Source organism: Onychostruthus taczanowskii, unplaced genomic scaffold, assembly GCF_017590055.1.
Source record: "Onychostruthus taczanowskii isolate IOZ18803 unplaced genomic scaffold, ASM1759005v1 scaffold46, whole genome shotgun sequence".
Classification (NCBI taxonomy): Eukaryota; Metazoa; Chordata; class Aves; order Passeriformes; family Passeridae; genus Onychostruthus; species Onychostruthus taczanowskii.
The window spans coordinates 3062684-3088210 of NW_024502125.1; the positions used below are offsets into that span (position 1 = coordinate 3062684).

At 36.1% G+C, this 25527-nt stretch overlaps 1 protein-coding gene across 1 annotated transcript in view; it reads right to left on the reverse strand.

Moving 5' to 3' along the window:
* The window catches only part of ADAMTS6 (ADAM metallopeptidase with thrombospondin type 1 motif 6), a 139413-nt gene that overhangs the window by 71180 nt on the left and 42706 nt on the right, over nucleotides 1–25527 (reverse strand). Inside the window, exons 8-9 of the mRNA XM_041414637.1 lie at nucleotides 11425–11468; nucleotides 7890–7995 (exon numbers count right to left, since the gene is read on the reverse strand). Of these exons, the coding sequence (XP_041270571.1) occupies nucleotides 7890–7995; nucleotides 11425–11468 (150 nt within the window). The remainder of the gene's footprint in view (nucleotides 1–7889; nucleotides 7996–11424; nucleotides 11469–25527) is intronic.

Below are 25527 nucleotides of genomic sequence, written 5' to 3' on the forward strand. Positions count from 1 at the left end.
ATCTGTCAGTTTTTAGGAAGTTATGGTAAATGTTAGAGACATTACAATCATCAGATTTTATGCTTTCTCAATAACAAAAGTAAGCACTTTTTCTTTACTCTTGTAAATATTTCCCCCACACTGTCTCTTAAAAGAGAATTCTCCCCTTTCCATGTAGCCCTCCATATAATTTTAGCCAATGTTACAAAAGTATTGGTTATATCTACATAACAGTATGTTAAATGACATTACAAATCAAGGGGAAAAAAATCAAAAAGTATTGTCTTGAAAAATCTATTTATTTAATTTTAGGATTCCAAATAGTGATAGCATGTATTGAAACTACCTAACACTGTGTATTCCTGAAGGGAGAAATCAAGGTTAATTAGTTACTTCACTTTCTATTTCCATGTCTTAACATGGATTTTAACCTTAATTACTGATTTCCTGCATTTGGACATCATTCTGTGGTTTGGAGTATCCCTAATGCTTTGTTTTGAAGTAATGCAGAATTTTAAACTCGGGTGAAACATACTAGCTCCCTGAAAACTTAGGAAACAAAGTAATTCAATAATAGGATCTTTGTAAAAAGCATATCTGCCATGAAATTGAACATAGTTTTAGCACACTTCTAGCCTAATTTCTCCCATTTACTTCCTAAAAATGGTTCTTCTCTCAGTTACAGATGATGACCAAACACCCCACCAAAAACAATTTTTATAAAATGAGCATCATTTAGTATTAAATAACACATGAGGCCCTTAAAAGCACAGCAGTTTCTAAACTACTAAAAACCAATGCAATTTATTCAGAAACCTGAACTTTTTTGTGGGGAAATGACAGGCTTCTGTGGGACTGATACAAAAAAGTAGAGCACAAACTTCTCCTGGATTACATTGCCATAGCTCCATAGCCTTCATGGCACAACAGTAACATCAAGTAAGGCTGGTATGCTACACAAAGCCAATAGTGCAAATGCATCAGGTCTTTAGACTGTAGGTCAAAGTGGAAAGTATTGGCTCCAATCAGGAAGCAACTTATGAGCTCAGATGTCCTTTGGAAATTCAAGATGCTCTGAAAGTTACGATAACCTTCCACTTCATCCCCATTTATTCTTCTTGCACTTTTGTTAAGACCTGTGAAGTGCTACAATGTTCAGTTTCCTTGATAAAATGCTTTGATGTTAAAAAAATTCTTTCAGCATTGCAAATTCTGAACTTCAAATAGTATTTCAGATATGTAGAGAAAGATTTTTTATATATTTTAAATATAAACATGTCACATAATTGGGAAGTTTTGCCATTTGTTTATGACATTTTATTTTATATGCATGTCACTAAAACTGAAGTCCCAAAGAAAACTTTTTAAAACCTGCAACATTATAAAAGCAGTCATAAAAGAGTGTTCCTTTAGCAAAAAAGACCAGGGCATGGGATGGAGGGTGGAGAGTGCGAGAGTTAGAAATAATTATGTATGGTCTTATGTGGCTTGTGGACTCATTTTGGTTAAGGTTTTTGTTTTGTTGGGGTTTTTGTTTCTGTGGTTGGTTTGGTTTTGTTTCATTTCATTTTGTTTCATTTCATTTTGTTGGGTTTCATTTTGATTTGGTTTGGGGTTTTTACACTAAAAAAGATAGTTAAGCTGTCCCTAAAAATTCACACCATTTGAACTCCATCACCTCTAGACATCTAGCAGGAATAAGCTTAATGCATTCTGTTTGCTGTTGAGTGTTCATACGCTGTAGATTTGAGAGAGACTGCTACAGTTAAAGAAGGAAGACATCATCACCATACCATCAAGCTATAGTTAAAGACAGAAACAATGAACCTGCATCAACTGGAGAGCTGACTAGAAGTGATGTTAGTACAATTCATTCTAGCTGTGTTTCAACTAGTTTTGGAAAAGCTATTACTAAGTATGGTAGATGTCTCTCTATCACCTCAGACTGGAGTATTTTCTTTCTAGTTGTACAAAAAAAGACATTCCTTGACATGCATTTCTTCTAGAAAACCTCTCACTAAAACGCAAGTCTTGTAATGCAGCTGAGGTCTGACTGATTGTAGTGAGCTGACCCTGGCTCAATGCCAGGTGCCCACTCCTCTCTTCCTCAGCTGGACAGGACAGAGATAATACTAGGAAAGGTTCATGGATTGAAATAGGGACAGGAGGAGACCATTCACCAATTACCATAATGGGAAAATATATGCAGCTTGCTGAATTCCACTTGATTTTATTACCAATCAAATCAGAGCAGGAGTAAAATAAAATGAAAAATAAAAACTAAAAATAACTTTGCCCCCATCCATCCCTTCTTCTGTGGCCCAAATTTACTCCTGAATGGAGAATGGGGATTACAGTCATTCATTACACATGACTGTACAAGTGCTGCTCCTTTTGCTTCACTGTTCCCTTCTCCAGCATGGAGTCCCACCCAACCACTGCAGACATTTCTCTACTAAATTCTTCAGCACGAGGCCTTGCCATAGGCTGCAGTCCCTCATGAACTGCTCCTGTGGGGGTCTTGTCCTTCAGGCAGAGCCAGCTCCTGTGTGAGTCCCCCATGGGGTCACAGGTCCTACCAACAAACCTGCTCTAGCATGGGCTCCTCTCTCCTCAGGGTCACAAGTCCTACAGGACCCTGCTCCTCCCACAGGGTCATAGCCTCCCTTCAGGCATCCACCTGGCCCAACACGGTGTTCTGCATGGGCTGCAGGTAGATCTCTGCTTCTCTGTGCTCCTCCATGGGCTGCAGGGCCTCACCATGGTCTGCACCAGGGGCAGCAGGGGAATCTCAGCTCTGGTGCCCTCTCACTGAGCTTGGTTTCTGCAGAGCTGTTTACCACACATATTCTCTCATCTTTTCTGGCTGTTGTTGTATAGCAATTTTTCTACCCCTTTTCTAAAATGTGTTATCCCAGAAGCCCTAGCTCTGTCACTGATGGGCCCACTGTCCTACCATTGTCACTCCATCCTGAAGCTTCTTGGCATTGTCTCTGTGGCACAGGGAGGAAGCTTCTTGCAGCTTCCCACAAAAGACACCACTGTAGCCTGCCTGCTGCTAAAACCTGGCCACGCAAACCCAATGCCCTGCTCAAACATGAACTCACTGGTCACTCAAGAATGGGGTACAGACAAGCACCTCCTGAAAGTACCACCAGATTAGAAGATTTACTCCAGCACTGAAGAAAATTCTTCTCATATAGAAGGAGGGGTATTTATAATATTTTTCATTTTGTATACAGGCTGAAAACAGACTTTGAAAAGTGCTAGAACTGCAGGCACACTTTAGCAATATGATCTAATTTAGAACTAAATGCGTGCTTGAAAGCATCGCTGTTCTTAATTTGAAGAGAATTCAGTCAGTTGGACTATATGTTCTTATTATTTCTCACATTTTTTTGTCAAATTGTCAAATTTAATGCAATTACATCATCTATAAGTCAAGACAATTCTGACTTTTCAGAAACTATTTTAGCCACTAATCTATCTTAACCAGCTCCTTTCATACAGCCCTCAATGGCTGTCGGTCATTAGTAAATTATTTTCTTTCTCCAAGTTTTATGGGCAACTTTCCATCCTAAGCCTAATCCTCATATTTTGACATTTCCTTTTTTTACCCATTTTTATTCTATTTATTTTTTTCTCGCTCTGTTTTTCACTTTCAAAATCTCAGCCAACTCCTCCACAAAACTGCAACAATGAATGGTAAAATACCTTTCTTTTACCTATGACCTCTTCCAGTAGAAAGTGGAATTCCTTACCAGTTTAACTAAGCATGCTTTACAGCATGCATAGGACAAGCTAGATATTTTAGAATGTACCAAATATAAACGCATAGAGCAGAAAGCTACCTAACTCAGCTGGCTGGGGAGTAGAAAATGTGATTGGATCTTACATCATTCAACTTGTCTGAGATAAAAGCATGATCAGGCCTGCAAAAAGTTCCTCTCTTCACCAAGAGAAAAAGTCGAACTTTGACAGTTTAGGGGATACACACTCAATTCTCACTCCTGGTACAAGAAGTTACCAGAAATCTTAAGCATCTTTGGTGTGAAATACATAATGGTAGGAAAACAAACATTCTGTACGTTATACATCAAAATTCAGTTTTCTAGAGAAATTATTCTGACGTCTAAAGGGCCAACTTTGAATTTTATCTAATTCACAGAAGTACTAAGAGTAATACAAGGCTGTTCTCTGAATCATGGCTAGGGAGAAACAATCATAAAATGTTAGTTTCTCCATTGTTTATGCCCTCAAGAAAGAAACAATCACTGTCTACCACAACCTTCAATAAAAATAGCTGGTTATGAGCATGAACTGTACACAGCTGAACAGTACCAAAACTGGGTTATATACATATAAACACTACAAGTGACAAGGAATGGAAGCCAATTTATTTTTTTTTAAACTCTATTTAACAGAAAGTATGACTGACTATTATAATCAGACTACCAGTTCCTTTAAGGTTTCAAGAAGTACTTTCCTGATATTCTTCAATCAAATTGAACTAATTTGAATACAAGAGCTAAATTTAATACACTATGATATACAGGAATTCAGACTGAAGGATCTAATGACTTCTCATCACTGTATAATTCAATAAAGTACTAACAACAAGTTGAGCCACTTCCTCAAGGAAGCTTATAAATGAAATTTTAGAGAAACTGTGGATAAAAAAAAAATAAATAAAATATATATAAAAAATATATTATCAAAGTTGTTCTCTTTTAATCACTAAAGAATTTTGATCCTAAATTTAAAAGTTTTTTAAAAACTCGGTATTCCATAGCAACTATACAATTAATAAAAACATGATCTTTCAAAGAGCAATTCTCCCATATTAATCTAATTATAAGGCTATCCAGAAAAGCATTTTTCCTTGAAAACTTAAGAGACCGATAGTCTGATTGTGATTATAATGTTCAGTCATACCTTCTGATAAATATGTAGGGGGGGGGGGAGGGGGGTTTAATTTATTTTTTGCTCACTTTCTGCTCCTCACTACTCATACATTTTTTACATGTATATTCATCAATCACATGGATGAAGGGACAGATGCCTGCTCAGCACATTCACTGAGGGCACAGAGCTGGGAGCAGTGACAAATACCCTGGAGTGCTGTGCAGCCCTTCAGAAGGACCTCAGCAGGTTGCAGAGAGGGACAAAGAAGAACCATCTGAAATTCAGCAAGGGCAAATGAAGGATCCTGCACCTGGGGAGGAACAACCCCAGGCAGCAGCACAGCCTGGGGCTGACCTGCTGGGGAGCAGCTGTGTGGAGAAGGACCTGGGGGTCCTGGTGGACAACAAGCTGTCCATGAGCCAGCAGTGTGTCCTGGTAGCCAAGAATGCCAATGGCATCCTGGGGGCATTGGGAAGAGCACTGCCAGGAGGTGGAGGGAGGTGATCCTGCCCCTCTGCTCAGCCCTGGTGAGGCCTCACCTGGAGTGCTGTGTGCAGTTCTGGGCTCCTCAGGACAACACAGACATGGAGCTGCTGGGGTGGGTCCAGTGGAGGTGGGTGAAGATTATTAGGGGTCTGGAGCATCTCTTTTATGAGGAAAGGTTGAGAGGGAGTTGGGTCCCTTCAGCCTTGAGAAGAGATGACTGACAGGGGACCTCATCAGTGCCTGTAAGTACATGAATGGGAGGTACCAAGCCAAGTCCTTCTCAGAGATGCTAAGTGATAGAACAGACATGATGCCCAGGAAGTTTCACCTGGACATGAGGAAGAGCTTCTTTACTGTGCAGGTGACTGCATACAGGAACAGGTTGCCCAGAGAGGCTGTGAAGTCTCCCTCACTGGAGGTTTTCAACAATCTGGGTATCGCCTGTGCCATGTGCTCTAGGATGACCCTGCTTGAGCAGGATGATTGGACCAGATGACCCACTCTGGTCCCTTCCATCCTAACCCATTCTGTGATTCTGTGTAATTGAGCACTCTTTTGTTCTATGTTACATATTCAATGTAGATATGTCCTTAAAATGCTTCTATTTTTCACTTAACAATTAAGTCAATTTCCTATTCTAAGTCTGAAAAGAGGTACAGCCAAAGAAAAATGTTTTACAAGGCTCTCAGAAACAATTCTTTTACCCACATATGCAAATAATGTCTAGTAAGTACTAGAGAGAAACTAGGAGATTGAGAGGAAATAACAACTTTGAAATTTATAGAGGCATTCAGTCACGATGTGGATAGAATGACAGGTGATGTTGTGGCTACCACAAAACAAATCTTGAAGATTTTTTACAGAAACTTGCATAAAAGCTAAAGGAATATTATTTCTGCATCTTATCAAATCAGCATTTGACATATCATGCCATCTCAAGAATTAGTTGAAAGCCTCAAAGAGCTGAGATTTCAGAATTTTAAAATACCTTATATATGAGAAGCCAAAAGATAAGAAACACAGAAAACACCAAGGGAAAAAAACATTCCTATGATCACAGGATATATGTTATCACTATATGTTGGGGTTTTTTTCAGACCAGCAAATTCTGGTCATCATGCCATCTTTGCAGGATTAAATTGCTGCACATATTAAATAATTTTGTGTATTTCTGGAATAACACGTACAAAATATATACAAATATCTCAAATGCAGATGCCAAGTGGATGGTGCCAGACTCTTTCCAGTGGTGCCCAGGAACAGGACAAGGAGCCAAAAACTAAAACACAAGAAGTTCCTCTCAAGATGGTCCCTCCCAACCCTAGTAATTCTGTGATTCCATGAATAAGTAGATGTATGACATAGGAATTAGAATGAAAATACTGTATTGGAAAATTGGGGTGTTGTAATATATGTGATTAATTCACAGCAAGGTCACCTATACAATACAAAATTTTATTTACAGGAATTTGAGAACTATTAACATGTAGTGATTGGAGGAGCTCTTTCTTCAAGAAGGAAGGGAAGGGAAGGGAAGGGATTATTGTTCAGGTCTTATACAATTGCTTTTGAATTGAAAAATTCATCTAAACTACCTGTGTATGGGTTTTTTCATACATAATATAAATGGGAGCATAGTTGCTTGGTGATAATCTAATATAACAGGTGGGCTAAAAATAACTGTTTACTTCCAACTCATTGTTTTTGATCAGCAGATTGCTAGCTTTCACTTCAGTCCACACTGGAACTTTTAACAGTTCCATCAGCTAATGGGTGGAAAAGTATATCAACCATAACTCTGTATTGTTCAACCCATGTACATAAAAAAAAAAACCCAAAAACTCTTGGTAAAAGAATGTGCCCAGTCTTTTTAGAGTCATCACATTGTACTAAGAATGCTGTCTTTTGATGGAAGGCCTGAAATATTTCCAGACCAAACACTACTCAGATTTTATCAGTGTCACAACAACATACGCTTTAAAACTATATGCTAATACTTCAAATGTAACATGTAATGCTGACTACTCTATGCCTGTTTTATATAAATCATGCTTGAGTGAAAGAGGACTTAAAGCATATTAATATTGACAACAGAATCAATGTTTCAGTTATAGTAGTTTGAATTGTATTGAAGACAAAATAAAAAGAGCAAAAAAATTTTACCTTTTAACCATCTCCCTTTCATAAAGAAAGGCAAAAAAAAAGTAATGGGAGAGAAAATATTCTCAAAGCCAAATATTTAAAAATATGAAACAGAGTAGGAAGGTTGTGAGTCAAGTCTCAGAAGGACAGATTTAACTGGAATCTGAAATCAAAGGGTATACAATGAGTCTTCAGTTCTAAATTTAAAGCCCCTGGTAATACATATTAAATAAAATGTAATGCTACTCATGAATACTATATACAGAAACAGGGAACATCAGAATAGAGATGATGCAGGAAAAAAAACTTTTATCAATTATTAACTAATATTAAAAAGGGGGTAAATTAAAATGTATTCTTATTTCAAACTCACTCACTTGTGACCAATCTCATGTGCAATGGTAAAAGCTGAACCTAGGCCAATATCTTCATTAATGCTGCAGCTCCTTTCAGGCTCACACATTCCAGCCACAGAGGCCAAGCCTGAATAAACAGAAGGAGACACAAAGGGTCATGCCAAGGTGTTTCAGTCTTAAAAGCCCTAGTTATAAATGCCTGGATTCTTTTTAATAACTTCTATGCACAGAAGGAGCAGTTGGCAAAAGGTTAACTTTCTAGTCATTTGCAAAATCACTGGGGGGAATTTCACTTTGCCGGCTAGACATTAATATTTTTTGAACTGCAGTCAGTGCTGGAAAATGTCTAGACTAGGGGTTAGATTTATAAATTTTACTTCTGGTAACTTGGGACCACCTAGTAACTTGAGCCAGAAGAGGGAATTCAAGAAAGCATTTCTATTTTAACATTCTTGTGCCTGAAGAAAGCAAAATGTATCCACATTATTTTTCTAAAGAAATCTGTTTAAGTTTAGTGGGTTCATAAAAACATACAAGCAACTTTTTTAGCTATGAAAAACCTCACATGGTACGTTAAAAAAATTAAAAAAACAAAACTGAATGCATCAGTGAAAAGAGAGGAGACATGTTAATAACAAGCAAGCATTTAAGCATGGAAGTCTTTTCCATTTATCACCCATTATCTTCTGGCATTAAAACCTTATTGTGTTAGAAGGGCTTTTAAAAACTTTCTTCAGAGAGAGAACACCACTGGCATTTACTTACTATGGTTCTTCTGTATCTTACACATTCTTCAGCAAGAGATTATTACAGAACATATTGCAGTCATAATTTAGTGCCATTAGAGAAAGCTTTAAACATCAGGTTTATTTAATGTATTTCTCCCCTAGAATTTCTGATCTGAAAGAAGCAGCAAACCTTTCTTTATGGAAGTTACCTGCTAAATTAACTACATTACCAAAAAAAAATAAAACCCAGGAAAAAAAAAATCCAAACAACACCAAAAATAACAATTAAAAAATTGAAAAAGTTTCACTTTGGTTGAGAGATGAGGGGAACGGAACAAGGAGTGGGGAAAAGAGAAAACAAACTATCTATATGAGTAGGGACTTCAAATTTTTCAATTTGGACTAACAGTGAAGACATCATAATATGACAAGTGCTTCCTGTTGTGTCCACATTAGCAATTAATTTGAAGCCATAGGAGTGGATCAGCACAGTGAAGCACTGACGTTGAGGCTCTTCACGTATCTTTGCTTGCTGGTTTGGCCATTCTGGACTAGTTGAATCCTGTAGGCACAACATGACTACACATGTGGCTCAAAGCTTCCTGAAGGGAAAAAATATAGCAGGGGTATCATGAGAACACACCCCATGTGCGATCTCAGGTCTCCTATAGGCACATGTGGAGCATTTGTGGGGGGTATATGTTCTGTGTTTTCTTCCAAACAAATCTAGTTTGGATGCAGCAAAACTACTCTGATAGCCAAATGGACATGGGCACAAGTTGACAATGTGACTCTGGAGAGTTTGCAGTGTGGAACCTGCAAAAAATGCAATAATTATAGTTCACCTATGGTGTTCTAATTGAAGAATTCTGAAGACAACATGGCAATACATGGCATGGCAATACAACTATCATGCTCCCCTTCAAAGTCCACCGTATTTGAATTGTAATGTCATTCTCCATCTTCAGGTCTTATAACTGAGGACTTCCTTCAGCAAATGAGAAGACCAGAGTAAAATAACTCCATACCATGCTTGCAGAAAGTGACAGAGATCAAGCTAAGAACTCAGTCAGTGACTGAGACTTTAAAAGGACTTGTCCTTCACTGGAGCCACAAACACACTGCACAGATGTCAGAGATCTTTTCTAAGGGCTTCCATGAAAGGTTCCCTGCCTCAGGTGTCTGAAATAGGATACAGATGTTTATGCCACATAAAATCTTTTACTTCTGTCTCTTCCTAGAATACCAATTATTCAGGTTTCTTTTGACCTTCTGAGACCTCTCTGTGATTTTTTTTTCACAGACTCCTTCATATATATAATTAACTTTAGCTATTGGATGTCAGTACGACTTAAGCATATCAAATGCCTTGCAAAGAGGACTACAGGGCCTTGTCTCTTCTCCAATTCAATGCCTATAATGCAGAAAAATTGTCATGGTTTTGTTGCCAAGACCCCTATAACAGCAAGTTGGAACTGATACCATACATGACTCTTATTTTTAATTTTTTTTTAATTAAAGTTTTTGTTTTATAAAATATTTGCCAAATCTATCCTTTGTTACACTGGATTCAAGTGAAGCAAAATTTGCCTTTATGCCAAAATCTGATAGAGTAAGAGTTAGTACATTAATGATCTGTGTCAAAAGTATCCAATAAAAAAATATCAAATAGTTCATGCATTAATGTATTCTCTTTAACCTTTCTTTTTTTAACACTTGCAAAGCCACTTCTAAGACATCATCTCTTCAGTTTCATTATCTCCAATGTCAAATAAAATCAATTACATCTGGAAGTTCATTAGCATGATTTGCATTTTCCTGAAGCATGCTGTGGGTTTTGTTTATGTTTATACCAGCAAAAATTCGGGCACCTTTCCCCATGTAAACTACACCCTCTGCCAGAAGCATTGTACTGACTTGTGAGAGACTTACAGAAAAAAATAACATGGCTTAAGGCTATCAGTAAAAGTGATATACAGTAATATAGGGAAAGACAAACCAAATACAATCTGAATTCTGAATGACGAAAGTATTAATAATACGAACTAGACTAATTAGAATTTTGTCTTTAATCACCTTCAAGAAAGAGGCTTATGAAAGGATGCAAACTGAAAAAAAAAAATCTAAACAAGTGTTATGTTAATCTTTGAATAATGTTCCCTTTATATGTTAGAGCACCATTGGAGGCAACAACCTATAGTTATAAGTCATGTATAGTTATTTATTGTAGTAAATAACTACTGGTGACATATTTAGGTATGGAGAGAACAATAGCTCTCCATCCTTAATCTAAGGTTGACATGTGCACTTCTCCATTGTCAAAGCACTGTTTTAAGTAGTTTCAATGTTATTGTATTTTCCATCACTGTGCCTTTTTTTTTCCTAAGTCTGTGAAAGGAAAAACATGAAGCTGTACTTGCTGTGTACAACACAGCAACAGTGTAAACATCAAAGTCCATTCCTTTTTAAGGTTTATGGGGGTAGTATTATAATCTTCCTGAGGATTTTTACTTCTGTGTTTTTAACTAGATTATGGACACCGGTAAATGGAAATGAACAGCAAGCTCTCTTCTGTAAGAAGTAAAATTGAGTCATCTGCTAGGTTTTATCAGTATTACAGCTGTCAGAGACAAAACACACACCACCAGCTCACACAACTCAAACTCCCAGCAATGTATCAAGGACAAAATCTTTTATTTTTCATTTTTATAAAACTGCAAAATTTTGAAAGTACCACTTAGAAAGATCTAATCAGTCAATAAACCAATAGCTAAGTATAAAGCCAGGAAACAGCAAATATGAGCTGAAATTTCTCTTTATAATCTTACCCAGTGTTCCACAAGGCTTGTTTTTATAAGTGCAGATATCATATCTGTTAAGAAAAAAAAGTAGATAAAGTATGTCAGAGAATCAGGTTTGTAAGATACTTTGTATATCTATCACATATCTATATCATAGTCCAAGTTGTCAGACCGCAATCAGTTTAATTATGTGCAGCCAGCTGGTGTCGGCCTTTTCTACACTCTGGTGTAAACCACAAGCTGCAGTATACTCACAGCCGCTGGCCTCAGGCCAGTGGGACACCTGCCAGCAAGAAAAAAATGGTTAAAGTGGATCTTTGTAATCACCAGCTCCATAAAGCAGTCTACCATTCTCTTACGAAGTTACAGCAGCATGGCTACAGACTGCTACTATCCTTAAACCCTAAGTTTTACTTATCCAACATAATTGGAAGCCTCCTATGGTCTTGCACTTATCAACTAAACAATATTAAGTGTAAGTTGTACTACTTAGACTTTGGTTCTATTTAAAAAACTGAACTCTTAATTATTATACCATTTTTTAAAAACATTTTATGAACTGTTGTTATAGTGCCCTTCTCATTATCCTTCCATAATTATAGTATCTTAAGAATATGTGCTAATTAACTTAAAATGAAAACCATTTCTGCAAAAAGCTAAAATATTTCTTTTAAGGAAAATTTTTGTCATTGTAGATACAATCTTTCAAACACAGAAGCTAATGAGTTTTTTTGTAGTTAATATGTAAATATCTGGAGCTAGCAATGAAGTTAAAATATTTTCTGTGGCATAGCTTTTAAAATAGCAGTGAATTCATTAATTACACCTTCATATTTTGAATATGCAATCCTATAATGTGGACGGTGATAAAAGTACACGCCACAATGCTATTTATTTTCAAGGATTTATACTGACTTCCTTGATATCTGAAGCATACTATGCTTCAGAATAATTTCTACTCTTTAGAAAGCCAAAAAAAATTAAAAGATACCATCTTTATGCTTTAATTTTAAACCCAAATAGTTACTAATTTTGGGCCACCAGACATTGCCTGTTAAAAATACCATAAGGACTTTTATCACATAGGAGTCTGATCACAAGATATATACCTTTCACTGCTAAAAGAGTTATGGTCTGTCTGCAAGCCAAATCCATGGACAAAATAACAAAGCTTAAAATTTGGAACAAATCCAGTAAGCTCTCTGTGCATGCAGACTGCTGTGACCACATGGAATTCCTTTGATTTTTAAAGGGTACTGAGTGTGGAGCAGTTTGTGGGATTAAGCTATAATTTTGAACTTAAATGTTCATGTGCATTAATTTCATCAAGGTGGTTCAAATGTGCACTGATTTCTTGCTTGCTGTCTGGAGGAGGGGAAGGTAACCAAATCAGCATTCTTACAGAAAACATTCTTATAAAAAAACATTCTTATTTTTCTTGAAATGTCCCTAAGTTCCAAGATGACATGGATTCAGAGTAAAAGGATTTTTACTGAACATTTCCTGCCTTTTACATAATTAAAGAACCAAACTGTGTTCAGGAGAGTGTCTGAACCTAATCTTATTGATGTTCAAGCAAAATTTTTTCACCAGAGAAAGTAGATGGCTCAGTCTTGTTTACTGAGAAAACCCTAACTAAATTCTTTAGAACATAGTTGAGAACTGAATGGAAAAAGTCTCTGAAATACACAGGTCTTCTGCTTTTTAATATCCAATGGCAGTAAGGAAAAACAACTAAATACATACATCCTTAGATAAAATGGATGTTTGAAAATAAAGCCAATTCCACTCAATGCAAGTAAAATGTCACTGACTTCAGCAGAGCTGAAAACTTTCCTCATGGTCTGAATCAAACTATTCAGATTCATCCCACAGGTATGAATCTGAAGTTACTCCTCACCTAAGGTTCAGTTTCACAAAGAACTATGACAGCAGAGAATTATATTAAGTCCCTTGCTTCTGCTATATTTTTGACAAACTAAGACCACGGTATTCTTCAGTTTCTGCTGGGAAGTGTGTGTTCTTCATTATGCATGACCTAGCATTTTTAAGAAAATGTGATGATAACGAAACTTAAATTAGATAATAAAACTAAGGTAAAGATAACTTTATTTTCCAATGCACAATTATTTTTGCAAGAACATACCAGGGTAGTAACATGTTCTAAATATGCCATCACTAAATATTCAATTTTTATAGACAATTATTAATTTCCTGTAAAAATATTCATACACTCTCCTAGTGCCCAGTTTACCGGGAATAAATTTTTTTAACTTTTGAAAAAAATTTCAGTCTAATGACTTACTTTATCTACAACATCTTCCAGCTCCATTTTTTCATCTTATTACTTTCATATGAATGGTTTCTTCTTGTGATTTGTCTGAAAGCTCACAGCATTCTTATGAACCAAATAGCTTGCTTCCATCATTTGCTTCTCTATATGACTTAAAAACAGACTAACTTGTCTTTTTTTTTGGTTTTGACACCATTTCTTCTAACTTTATTATGAACCTTCAAGAATCTATTTAGTTCTCAGATGTTGGGTTTCAAATGCAGAAGACTACAGATGTAATACTTGACAGCTAGTAATTTTAAGATAAGAAACCCCTGAAAATACAAATCATCAAGTCTGACCATGAGACTAGATAACTAGATAGGTCTAATTGCTATAGGAAATAAAAAAAAAATAAAAAATAAAAAAAAGGCAACCCACAAACAGACAAAATGAAACAGAAAGCCCACACCCAAAAAGCAACACAAAAGGTGCAGTTTAATCACCAGGAGCCTAGTAAATATTAAAGGAGTGAAAGAGACTCAAAAGATAGTCTCAAGCCAAAAATTATCTCAACAAACCCTCACAGATTATGAAAACAGTCACAACTATGACAACTGCAAAAATGTTGGTTCAATTCACTGACAGATGGTGTAAAAGGGACACCACGCAAAAGTTGAATGAAAGAACACAGTTACATAGGTAAATAACTTGGGATAAGATGGCAGCCAGACCATTTGGAGGCAGCCAAGAAAAATCTGTGCCCAAGCCAAAAAAGAAGATCATATAACTCCTAATAAAGTGGGTGCAGTGCCTCTGAAATGTTACCACACTGGGGAAGTGGAATGGGAAAGAGGTAGGAGGGAAGATGGTTGATTACATGGCCATGCCTGCCCTGAAGAAATCAGAAGTCATTTCATGAGGCAGATGGAGAAGTGGTCTGGGACTGCTGGGCATTCCTGTGCGGCTGCTGAAGAGCTGCACAGACAGACAGGAAATGCATGATGAATGTACAAATGTCACTGACAACTCTGACTGACACATCAGCCAGAAGGAAACTGCACAGACAGACCATTATCTGGTGAACAGGCTGGTCAAGGACTGGAGCAGCAGTACACTCCTGTCATGCCATGGATCAAACAACAAAAATTAGTGCACCATACAGGCACACCTTAAAAAGATCTTCTTTAGCAGGATATACAGGGACCATCCTAAAATATACTTGCACACTGTATTAAAAAATGAAAGGGATCACAATGGACACGGAAATTCTACTATCTGCATTATCAAGCTGCTTTAAAACACTATCACAATTTTTAAGAAACGTTCCTTGTACAAATTTAGCCCATGAAAACTCCCAAGAAAAGTTGTGGAGACTGCAACAATTATTAACAGGCAAAACATACAAAAACTAATCAGTTTTGGAGACGCCAGCTTAGTAATGTGTACACAAGATCTGTGTCAGTGGTACTCAGTGCAACAAAAAAGCCACTGATGTGTTTATTTAATGTATTAGTGTAGATGTAAGCTATAGACTATCTCTTCAAGAAGTCTCTCTTATCTGTAACTCTAACCTGAAAAAAAATCCATTTCCTTTGCAAATCTGATGACTGGCATGATCCTGATTATTTGAGTAGGACACTTAAGTCAAACAGGTAAGAAAGACAAATCCTCTGTGAATATTGTAAGCACTGCTCAAACTTGTCACGTAAATTATCATCAGGTATAACCAATCCCAGGCACCTTAGGGGAATACAGCCATTTGTCTCCTGCAGAGAAAGGAGAGAAGATTCTTCCTGATCCCTGAGAACTGTCCACTTTCAGGCCTAAAGCACGCAGTTGCACAACTATGTAGCTCACACAGAGTTCCATGATTGCAAATGTATTACCACATTAAAAATAAAAATAAACTTTAAAAAAAGAGACATACTAATTCACAGATTTGATTATAAGAAAGCATCACAATGATTCAATTGTATCTCCACCCACCCTTAGCATAAAAATGTAAGTAATTTATTCTAGAAACAATAGAAGTTAAAAAAATACTCCTTAAAGGCTATTCAATCTCACATTAAGAATTATTTAGAGTACAATTTGAGAACAACTGTCCTAGACTATCCAGTTATCTGCCCTTCCCTCCACAGCAGTCACTGGTGAGTGTTTGCAAAGGAAACAGGACAGCTCATACTGATACCTCCCCTGATAGAAGTCGCCAGCTCTGTGGCTTAGGGTACTTCAGAAACAAAGATTGCATGTTATCATTTAATTGATTTTTCTTTTATTGCCTTCAGCCCTTCCTCTTTATTCAGTTATTTCCTCTTTATTCTGAAAAAAACGAATTGTTTCAATGTCTGTCTGGGGAATATGGTCGTACCCTTATCAGCAAAGTTGAGTCCCACTGTTTCAGTACAGCTTCTTCCCTTTGAAATCAGTATTTAATTTTTTAAATAATCAGATTAATACATGGGATTTCTCAGAATTGTGCCATTACACTGTGACCCTTCTGTCACCACCATGTGCACTCATGGGATTTTCAAACTTTCTGAAGTGTGTATATTACAGTTCAAAAAGTTATTATAACAGTGACATAAACAATAGTAGATACAAAGGCAAAATGAATTCCTTCTCCTTACATGTTAATGTGTATTTATAAATTCAAGGATAACATTGCCCTTTCTGCCAGTCTCATTATTCAAATTGGCCCATTAACTGAAAAGAATCTCTATAAAACACTATTATTACTAGCTGTATGTTACTGGAAATGTCCGGTGTACCAGAAGGGACTATTTGCATCAAATTAACACTTAGATAGAAATATACCTGTTACAGGACTGGAAACATACATGAATACTAGTATTAGATACACTCTAAAGAATTTCACTAATCAACAAGAATAACCCACACAATGACTTTGATTTAAGTACAGTAAATAAGTAAAGCATGAAAACTCTTATTAGAAAAACAAACTGTTCCAAATCAGTATGAAACACCAGCTGTTTACTCATACATACATCAAACTACTCCAAAACTGCTCTGAAAGCCACCAATAAACATGAGTAATATTTAAGATAGGTATTGACATAAATAACCAAGACTTTTGAAGGACTATTTCTTAATGGAAAAGAGTTTAGAGACCAAAATACAGTCACAGTGAATGAGGAAAAACCTACCAAGATGGATGGAATTCAAATGTAAAAAAAAAAAAAAAAAAAAAAAAAAAAAAAAAAAAAAAAAAAGTAAACAGAGCTAAATACTACAAATTATTAATATTTCATTTTTAGGGAATATTTCCAGACATGTTATCTCTGAAAACAAGGTTTTATTTTTTACTTGTAAACCAAATGATACTTTTTGACACTCAGTTTTTAATTATTATAGGTTTTAAAAACAAGCTCTTTAAATAAGGTCTATCGTCAGACACTCTTGCCCAACAATAAACCTAACAAGTTCATTAGGGTAACATATTTTTTACTTTTTATTCTTCATGCTGTGCAACATGATTTATCTATGCACCCAATCTACGTCCCATTTTTGAATAAAAGTAAAATACCAGGCAAAAGGGTAACCCTTAGGAAAAATTAAATTAACCTAGTTCCAATACCTATGACTATAAACTGAACAGATCAGACTGCATCTCAGAATTCTCTTAAATGGATCAAAACCTTCAGGTTATCTGACAACCCTAACTCCTATTTCTAAGAATGGAAAATCTAAAAAAAGAAAAAAAAAAAAACAGTGACTGTCTTGTACTTTCCCCCTTTTTTTTTTTTTTTTTTGCATACATATACGTGGCTATATTAAAAAAGTGGTCATTTTGCAAGTGCAGAAAATGGTGCAGAAACATTCACTAATGCTAGAGAACTTCATGTCACTAACACTAGAGAATTTCAATGGAATTAATAACTCCTAAGATAATTTGGTCATTCATTAGATTTGCACAGGTTACCAATTGTAATACACTCTACTACACAGTATTTTTAATGTCTTTTTAAAGGTTTACTTCAGCACATCTTTTGCCTTAGAGAAAGTGGTACACCACAAGAGGATTCTGCCCTAAAATAAAGAACATGTCTTATTTGGTTCCTTCCTCAAAAACCTCAAACCAAAAAGAGCTATTTAAACCAAGGAAGGAAAAGAATAACATACATGTTACACACCACTCATCAGAAATAGCTTTTTCTATTATTAGTTTTCCATGTCTTTAATGCTGCCATAGACAACCAAAGTCTGTCTCTATTGGATTTGATTCTGATACTTTGCTTGGGTGGATAAATTCTGAGTTGCAGCCAGAAAAACTACTGCTGCTGTATGTTCTAGTTCTCCTGATTTATATAAATCTTTTAAGTAAATGCACTGTAAATGAAACACTTCCATACTACTTTTTCTAAACTGCAAATGTAACCAAAACATGTAAAAATAAACACAGTTCTGAAAAAACAAAATAAAGCTGTCATTTATATTCATGAGTTTCAGCAATGTAATAATAGAATAGCAGTTGCAAGTTTATTACAATCATTAGTATTATTAGTGTCCTTAGGACATTCAGAATAACTCCTGATCCACATAAAAAATACTATAAAAGTGAATCAGAAATATGCTACCTACCTGTGTGACAATGGTGATTTCATAATATTCAGGGATAACGTAGAGATTCGGCATTTGCACTATCACCACACTGTAGGAAACATTTGATTTGTTGCATTCTGAACCTCAGAAGCATTTGAAACTTTTATTGCAATCTCAGTATTGAGCCAAAATTTAGATGGCGTTATACAGATGTAGCTCAAACTGGGCTAGAGAATAAACCAGAAATTTCTACATATCTGCTCTAAGTACACTGTTAATAATTTCTCTATCAGTACATTCAGGATAAGTCCAGCAACTAACACATGAAGCTTTTTTTCAAAGGACATTGATTCTGAACAGCTTAAGCAGCTTGTAGGGCAATAGTTTTTTTAGACTGTCCTAACGCAACCGAGTCTGGGGAAAAGGAAAGCTAGCAAAACTAATTACATAGGTGTGGTTGGGGGCATCCTGCCACACAGCAGAAAATAGGAAGCAACTAGTCTAGACCTCTGGCAGAGGGGAAACACAGCTAACAGCTATGATTGCTAACCAAATTTTAACTCTGTTGTAAGGAAATAAATTAGGTAAATTAGAGCTGTAACATATTGCACATATATTTCTAAGTTTTTCTATTATTTCTTTCTGTGATTTTACTGTGGTTATGCCTTTTTTCCTAAATTTGTACACAATATTGTAAACAATTAGCTTACAATCTCTGAGAATATCACATATCTTTCTACACAAAATGACCACTTTATTTACCCTTACTCACACTGCATATGGCATAAAAGGCTAAGCCTTGGCTGTAAAGAATATCAGTTCATTAGGACGGCAGACCACACCTGGTACAGAAGAACCTAAGTACTGCAGCATGGGCCAGACCACAGATTCCACTATCCCAATACCTTGCCTTCACAACGAACTAAGAGAAGGCCCAAGAAAGAATAACACCACTGCAAGCATAAAATGTCAATTATACCAGTACTCTCCCAACTATTTTTGGCTCAGAAATTTTGAGACAGATGTGTTTCTCTGTATTTAGTACTTTCAATGGATTTTGCTTCTGTGAACATGCCTAGCCAACCTTTCAACCTATACATATGTCCAGCTTCCATAAAGTGACTTGCCAAGAAGTTTCAACATTAGCTAAACCTTGCATTAAAAAGGGCTGCCCCCCTTCTCCTGGTTTCGAATCTTTCTTCTATATTTTCTGGACAGCCTCAAGTTCTTGTGGTGAAAGATGCTATGAATGATTTTTTCCTCATTTATGCCCCCCCATACAATCTTGTAACTGGTTAGATCACTGTAGTACTGTCCCAGATTTGACTTTTCCAAAAGTTGACTTCTCCAAGCAAGAGAGTCCTCAACTTAGTCATTCCTTGTAAAGAAAGCCACAGATTTTTTCAGTCATTCTTGCTCTCTTCTCCAATTCTCTGAAAACCTTTTGAGATGAGAAGGACAGAGTGATACAAACTATTCAAGGTGTAGCCATACCATGCCGTTTAATCAACTGCATAATAAGGTTCCTTATTCTTTTCCCAATAATATTTAATACATTTAATTTGTTGGATTAACAATGTATACTTGACAAGTAGTCCAAATGTTGTCAGGAAAATAATAATATTATCCAATAACAGGAGCAGTGGTTGTGTTTTGCTACTTCTGGTTGATATTTTTACAAAATGTCTGAGAAAAAGATTGAAACTCTTACACATATACTGTAAAAACTTATTTTTCCTGAAAATAATGAGAACCCTGTGCTTGGACTCAATTAAATAATCATAAAATTATATTTACACGAAGAGCTAAATTTCAGTAGCTTAATGCATTAATGAAAACCTTCTTCAACCAATGCAATAAAGTTTATTTGCTGACTTCTTCTAAAGGTCAAAAACAAAGACAGTCATTGCACCCAAATGATTTTTAACCCAGACTAGAATCAAAATAATTTTTTGTTTTAAGAGCATACTCAGAGCAATATATTTTACAAGTTTACTGCTTTTTGTATAAGCAGGGGTTACAATAAGTTGCAATAAAGGATTTCTCCTGTTCAAAAATGTCAGCAAAAAATTTGATTCCTTAAAGAACAATACAAAGTCAATTGAGTGCTGGACATCTGTGGTAGTTTTCCAGATGACGTGCAAAATACAGCTAATAAAGTCTGAAGCTAGCATATTCTGTGATCTGCTTGTGAACAGAAAAGAAAATACATAGAGTGACAGAATTAAATGGCAGCAGAGACAAAGACTGTTCTAACAAAGAGGATAAGTTAAAAAAAATACACAAGTTTACAAGAAGAAAAATATGTCGGAGATCTTGTCCAATCTCAAACAAGAGCACATCAGCCTGTCATGTTAAGACCAGAAGGAACTTAATTTGATTTTCTGTGTTTTTTAAAAGGGGCTGGCAAATGGAATACATGTTCTTCACATGGATCTTTGAAGTGTGCCTGTATGAAAAACAGAACCCACGCAATTCAGAATTGCATGCAAACCTTTGTTTCATCTTCTTTTCCATGTAATACAAGCCAGGAAAAAATATTAGCTCTATCGAAGACAGAAAAAGTTTGTGTAGCTTCTACTATCATTTTCTGTCTAACTTATTTTTTACAAATCATTTTAATGTCAACAACAACTATCTATTGTGCATGTAGGGCTGAACACCATGAGAACATTAACTGACTTTACAGCAGTCACTCCTCATAAACCACATCACTTTTATTGTATACAGGTTACGATTAGTCAACTGTATCTATCCAGGCTGTCTGCAGGCATACATGCTTGCTTCCTCTTACCTTAAAGAATGTAAGAGTGAAGCTAGTGCAATTTATTTTATTACTCCTAACAAAAAGAAAAAAAATCACAGAACTAAATAGGAAAGAAAATGGGCTTCAGAAACCGTGATCTATCCTGCAAAAAGATGCACATGTCAGGGTGTTCTGTATATGAATTCTTCAACCTCTGCTATTAAATCCATATTAAAACTAAATGATCGCCAAAAGGAATTTATCAGTGATTCCTTAGGTTTAAACCTTCCATACATGATTCAAGCCTTCACTTTGCAAACTAGTCTTTCAAAGCTATCTTGAAGTGGGAAAATAAATTAATAAATTCCTCTTCATTACATTTATTAAGCCCACCAAGTATTTAGCCACTTTTTTCTTTTCTGAAAATATTTGCAGTTATATTTCCAAAATTAGTTTGGTTCCCCCTACAGCTGTTATGAAAGAAAAGTTCCATTACTTTTTTAAATTGACAATCTACTCCTTATTAAAATTGACCTGAACTTCTGTTTTATTTTTTACCACATACTGCATATTACCATGAGACTATTAAAATAATTATTCCCATGAGTTTTATAAAATTTTAAATGCTGAACAGAAATTTTGGCTGGATCCAAGGAGAACCTTTATTCCCATGAGGACAGTCAAGTAGTGAAGTGGTCTGCCCAAAAAGGTTTTGCAAGATTTGACTGGGCAAAGTCTTGCAAAACTAGTCTGATCTCATAGCTCACTCTGCTTAGGGGGTAACATTGGACCGAAGACCTCCAGAGGTCCATTTCAGACTGATTCCAATAGATTCTAAGTAGGTGATACCTAAAAATCTTTACATAACTTAATTAATAATTATGAAAAAATAAATATTATATACTAACACAACTCTTCAAAATATCCATTGGAAAGTAATTTACATGTAAATTACATTACTCAAAATGGAAGCATCATTGGAACCATAGTTATTTTATAGTACTAATTTTTTCATCGGTACTGAAAACTGGGGGAAGAGGTTCCCTCTCCCTTCCACTCTGAGTTGGAATAATGCTACATCTTCCTAATAACTACACATAGAAGCTCTTGAACTTCATTCCCCAGTTAGTTGACTGTGAAGTTTTAAACACCTGACATTGTTCTGTAAAGCACATTCTCTTCTGCAATGCCAACACAATTGCCCAAAACACTAACTGTAAGAAATCCAGAAAGTTCAAGCTGAAAGAAAAATAAGCATGCCTTATTTCTTTTTGCTTCATTAAATTTTAGAAATTAATGTAACTAAACCATTATAAATAATGCCAGGTAAATACCATAAGATCTAAAAACAAGAAAAAAAAATCACATCCAAGAAAATATTTCTTTCAATTGTGGCTCAAAAAATGGGGAGAATTTCACCCTATTAAGGCCACACAATTATTATTTTTTTAATTATTAGTTTCATTTATGTAAAGTTATTGAACTAAAATGCTTAAATTCTCCCCATATTTATAGAAAAAGGAAGGATCAATTTAGAAGTTTAATAAAATAAGGATGATTTAAAAGAGGTTGGATAGCAGGTAGTAACTACCACTATTTGATTTTCTTTTTAATTTATTAACTGTAATTTTTGTTTTATAAAGTAGTCTGGTTCTCATTTGTTCAGTTTAAGTTATTTTAGTGTTTCTATTATTGTCGAGCATAGCTTTATTCAATAAATACAAGCCATTTACAAATGTAAATACTTTAATCAAATTCCCACTTTTGCTTGGAAGAACCTGGAGAAAAAACATGTGGTGTTCCTCAGAACTGTGTTGGGGCCAGTCCTGTTTAACATCTTTATCAATTACGTGTATAAACCTCTGCAAGTTCACAGAAGACACCAAGCTGGGTGGGAGTGTTGATCTGCTGGAGGGCAGGGAGGCTCTGCAGAGGGATCTGGACAGGCTGGATCATGTGCTGAGGCCAATGGTGTGAGGTTAAGTAAGGCAAAATGCCAAATTCTACTCTTGGGTCACAACAACCCCAGGCAGCACCACAGGCTGGGGCAGAGTGGCTGGAAAGGACCTGGGGGGGCTGCTGACAGCAGCTGAACATGAGCCAGGGAGTGCCCAGGTGGCTAAGAAGGCCAATGGCATCCTGGCCTGGATCAGCAATGGTGTGGCCAGCAGGGCCAGGGCAGGGATTGTCCCCTGTACTGGGCACTGGTGAGGCCACAGCTCCAGTGCTGTGTCCAGTGCTGGGCCCTCACTGCAGGAAAGACACTGAGGAGCTGGAGAGAGTGCAGAGAAGGGCAGTGGGGCTGGGGCAGGGGCTGGAGCACAAGTCCTGTGAGGAGCAGCTGAAGGAGCTGGGGGTGTTTATCCTGGAGAAAAGGAGGCTCAGGGGAGACCTTACCACTCTCCACAGCTGCCTGAAAGGAGGCTGTAGAAAGGTGAGGGTCAGCCGCTTCTTCCAGGCAGCAAGTGACATGATGAGGGGACATGGCCTTAAATTGTGCCAGGGGAGGTTTGGATTACATATTAGGAAACATTTTTACACAGAAAGGGTTGTAATGCATTGGAACAGGTTGCTCAGGGAAGTGGTGGAATCACCATCTCTGGAAATGTTCAAAACACATGTGAATATGACACCTGAAAACATGGTCTGTTGGTGGTGATGCTGGGTTGACAGCTGGACTTGATAATATTATGTGTCTTATTAAACCTTAATGATTGTATTATTTTATAATTCTAACTTGTAAAAGCCTAAAGCAAAATTAAAATGTTATTTTTATTAGTTAAAAATTTTTATATAATTAAGAGTCATGAATCTGTTTAAGTTCTTGAGCTACTTATGAGAATATGTAAGAAAAGAGTTTCCTTCCAGTAGTATGGGGAGAGATGGTAATTTCAGCAGTGCACAGACTATGAAGAAGACCCACATGTTTCAGTGAAGTTACTACCTCTAGCACAGCACCATACTATTTAGAATGCCATTTTTAGTAAGGGAAACATACAGGAACAAAGTTTTTTGGACTGCCAAACAATCTGCTTAATTGACTCAAGACATAACCAAAAATAGAATTGCAAAACATCACAATTCTCCTGACCAAGTGCATCTCATACTATTGCTATTGTTTTATGCTTGGTTTTTTTAACCACTAAATAATTAACAGTCATAACCAAAATGTGACTAAGATAGAATAGCTTCAAAACCAGTCTTGGTCAAAGACCGATAAACAGTTCCATGGCCTAAAAGACTGCATTTCACACATCTGAAAAATTCCTTGGGTTTTGAAGTACAATTTCTTGTTCTTTACTGATTTCAAACACACTATTCACAATTGCATAACATATTTCACTCTGCTTTGGCAGGTGGTTGAAAGAGCTCATAGGGTAGAAATTTCTTCTGAAAGAATCTGGACAATGAACATTTGTCAGCATTACTTATGACCTTGCAATTTCTAAGCAGGACTAACTGTCCTAAAATAACAATATAAGCAAATACCTTTCATTACAGCTAAATTAATGTGCAAGCTAAGGAACTGCCTGTACCTTTTCCTGCCTATTTATCCAATCACTTAGCACTCCCTTTTTCAAGTTGCTGAGAGTAATAAATGAGAGATTTACATGGGTCTGGCTGAAGTAGTGTGAAGGCAATCCAAATGCAACCTCAGTGCTATCCAAAGAGCCATCTTAAAAGGTCTGAAAAAGAATCTCATACATTTGGAAGCTGAATGTTATCAGCTCCCAAAAATACAAATTCTACAGCTTTCAGAACACAGCCTGAACAAAATGTTCAGAAATAACAAAAATATTAACTTTAATAATTTACACCTCATGTCCTAACATAATGTTACAAGTACCTACAGCAGCATTTTGATTCAAACAGCAGTATTGGATAGTCATTTATTCTGCAACTCACTACAAAGTTAATTTTAAAACAAAGATTTGTTACTTGCCATATGGAAAAGAAAAAATGAATTTTGACAGTTTCTATCCTTCCTGCCCTGACCTTAAGGCATCTTGTCCTCTGCCTAAATTCTCAGCTTATTGACAGTGAAACAGTTAATTTCATGGACTAAGCTAACTTCTATTATCTTCTTGGTACTTCCTAGTAAGTTGCTTATATGTCTGACTATTACGCAGACTCATATTTCCCTGGTGTGAGCCTTACTCTATGCAGACCTAGGAGTCTTCCCAGAAAAGACATGGTGGTCAACATGTACTTAAAACTCCAAAACATGCAAAAAACCTGTAAGTCATTTAGGAACTATGTTTCAACTTCAGAAAAAATCCAAACAAAAACATGAAAAAATATTTTTGTTAAATGATCTGAATATTCTTCATTCTCCATTAGACTGACCAGGATTTGACACTCCAGTTTGTCTTATACCAAATCTAAAGCCATTACTAAGAGTTCCAAAATTTCATCATTTGTGAGTGAGTAACAAGTCTGGTTACACAAATTCCAGACAACCAAAATTACATTTAACTGCTAAGATATGCTACTGACAACATTTTCAATTTTTTAAAACAACAAAAGATCAGAAATTATCTCACTC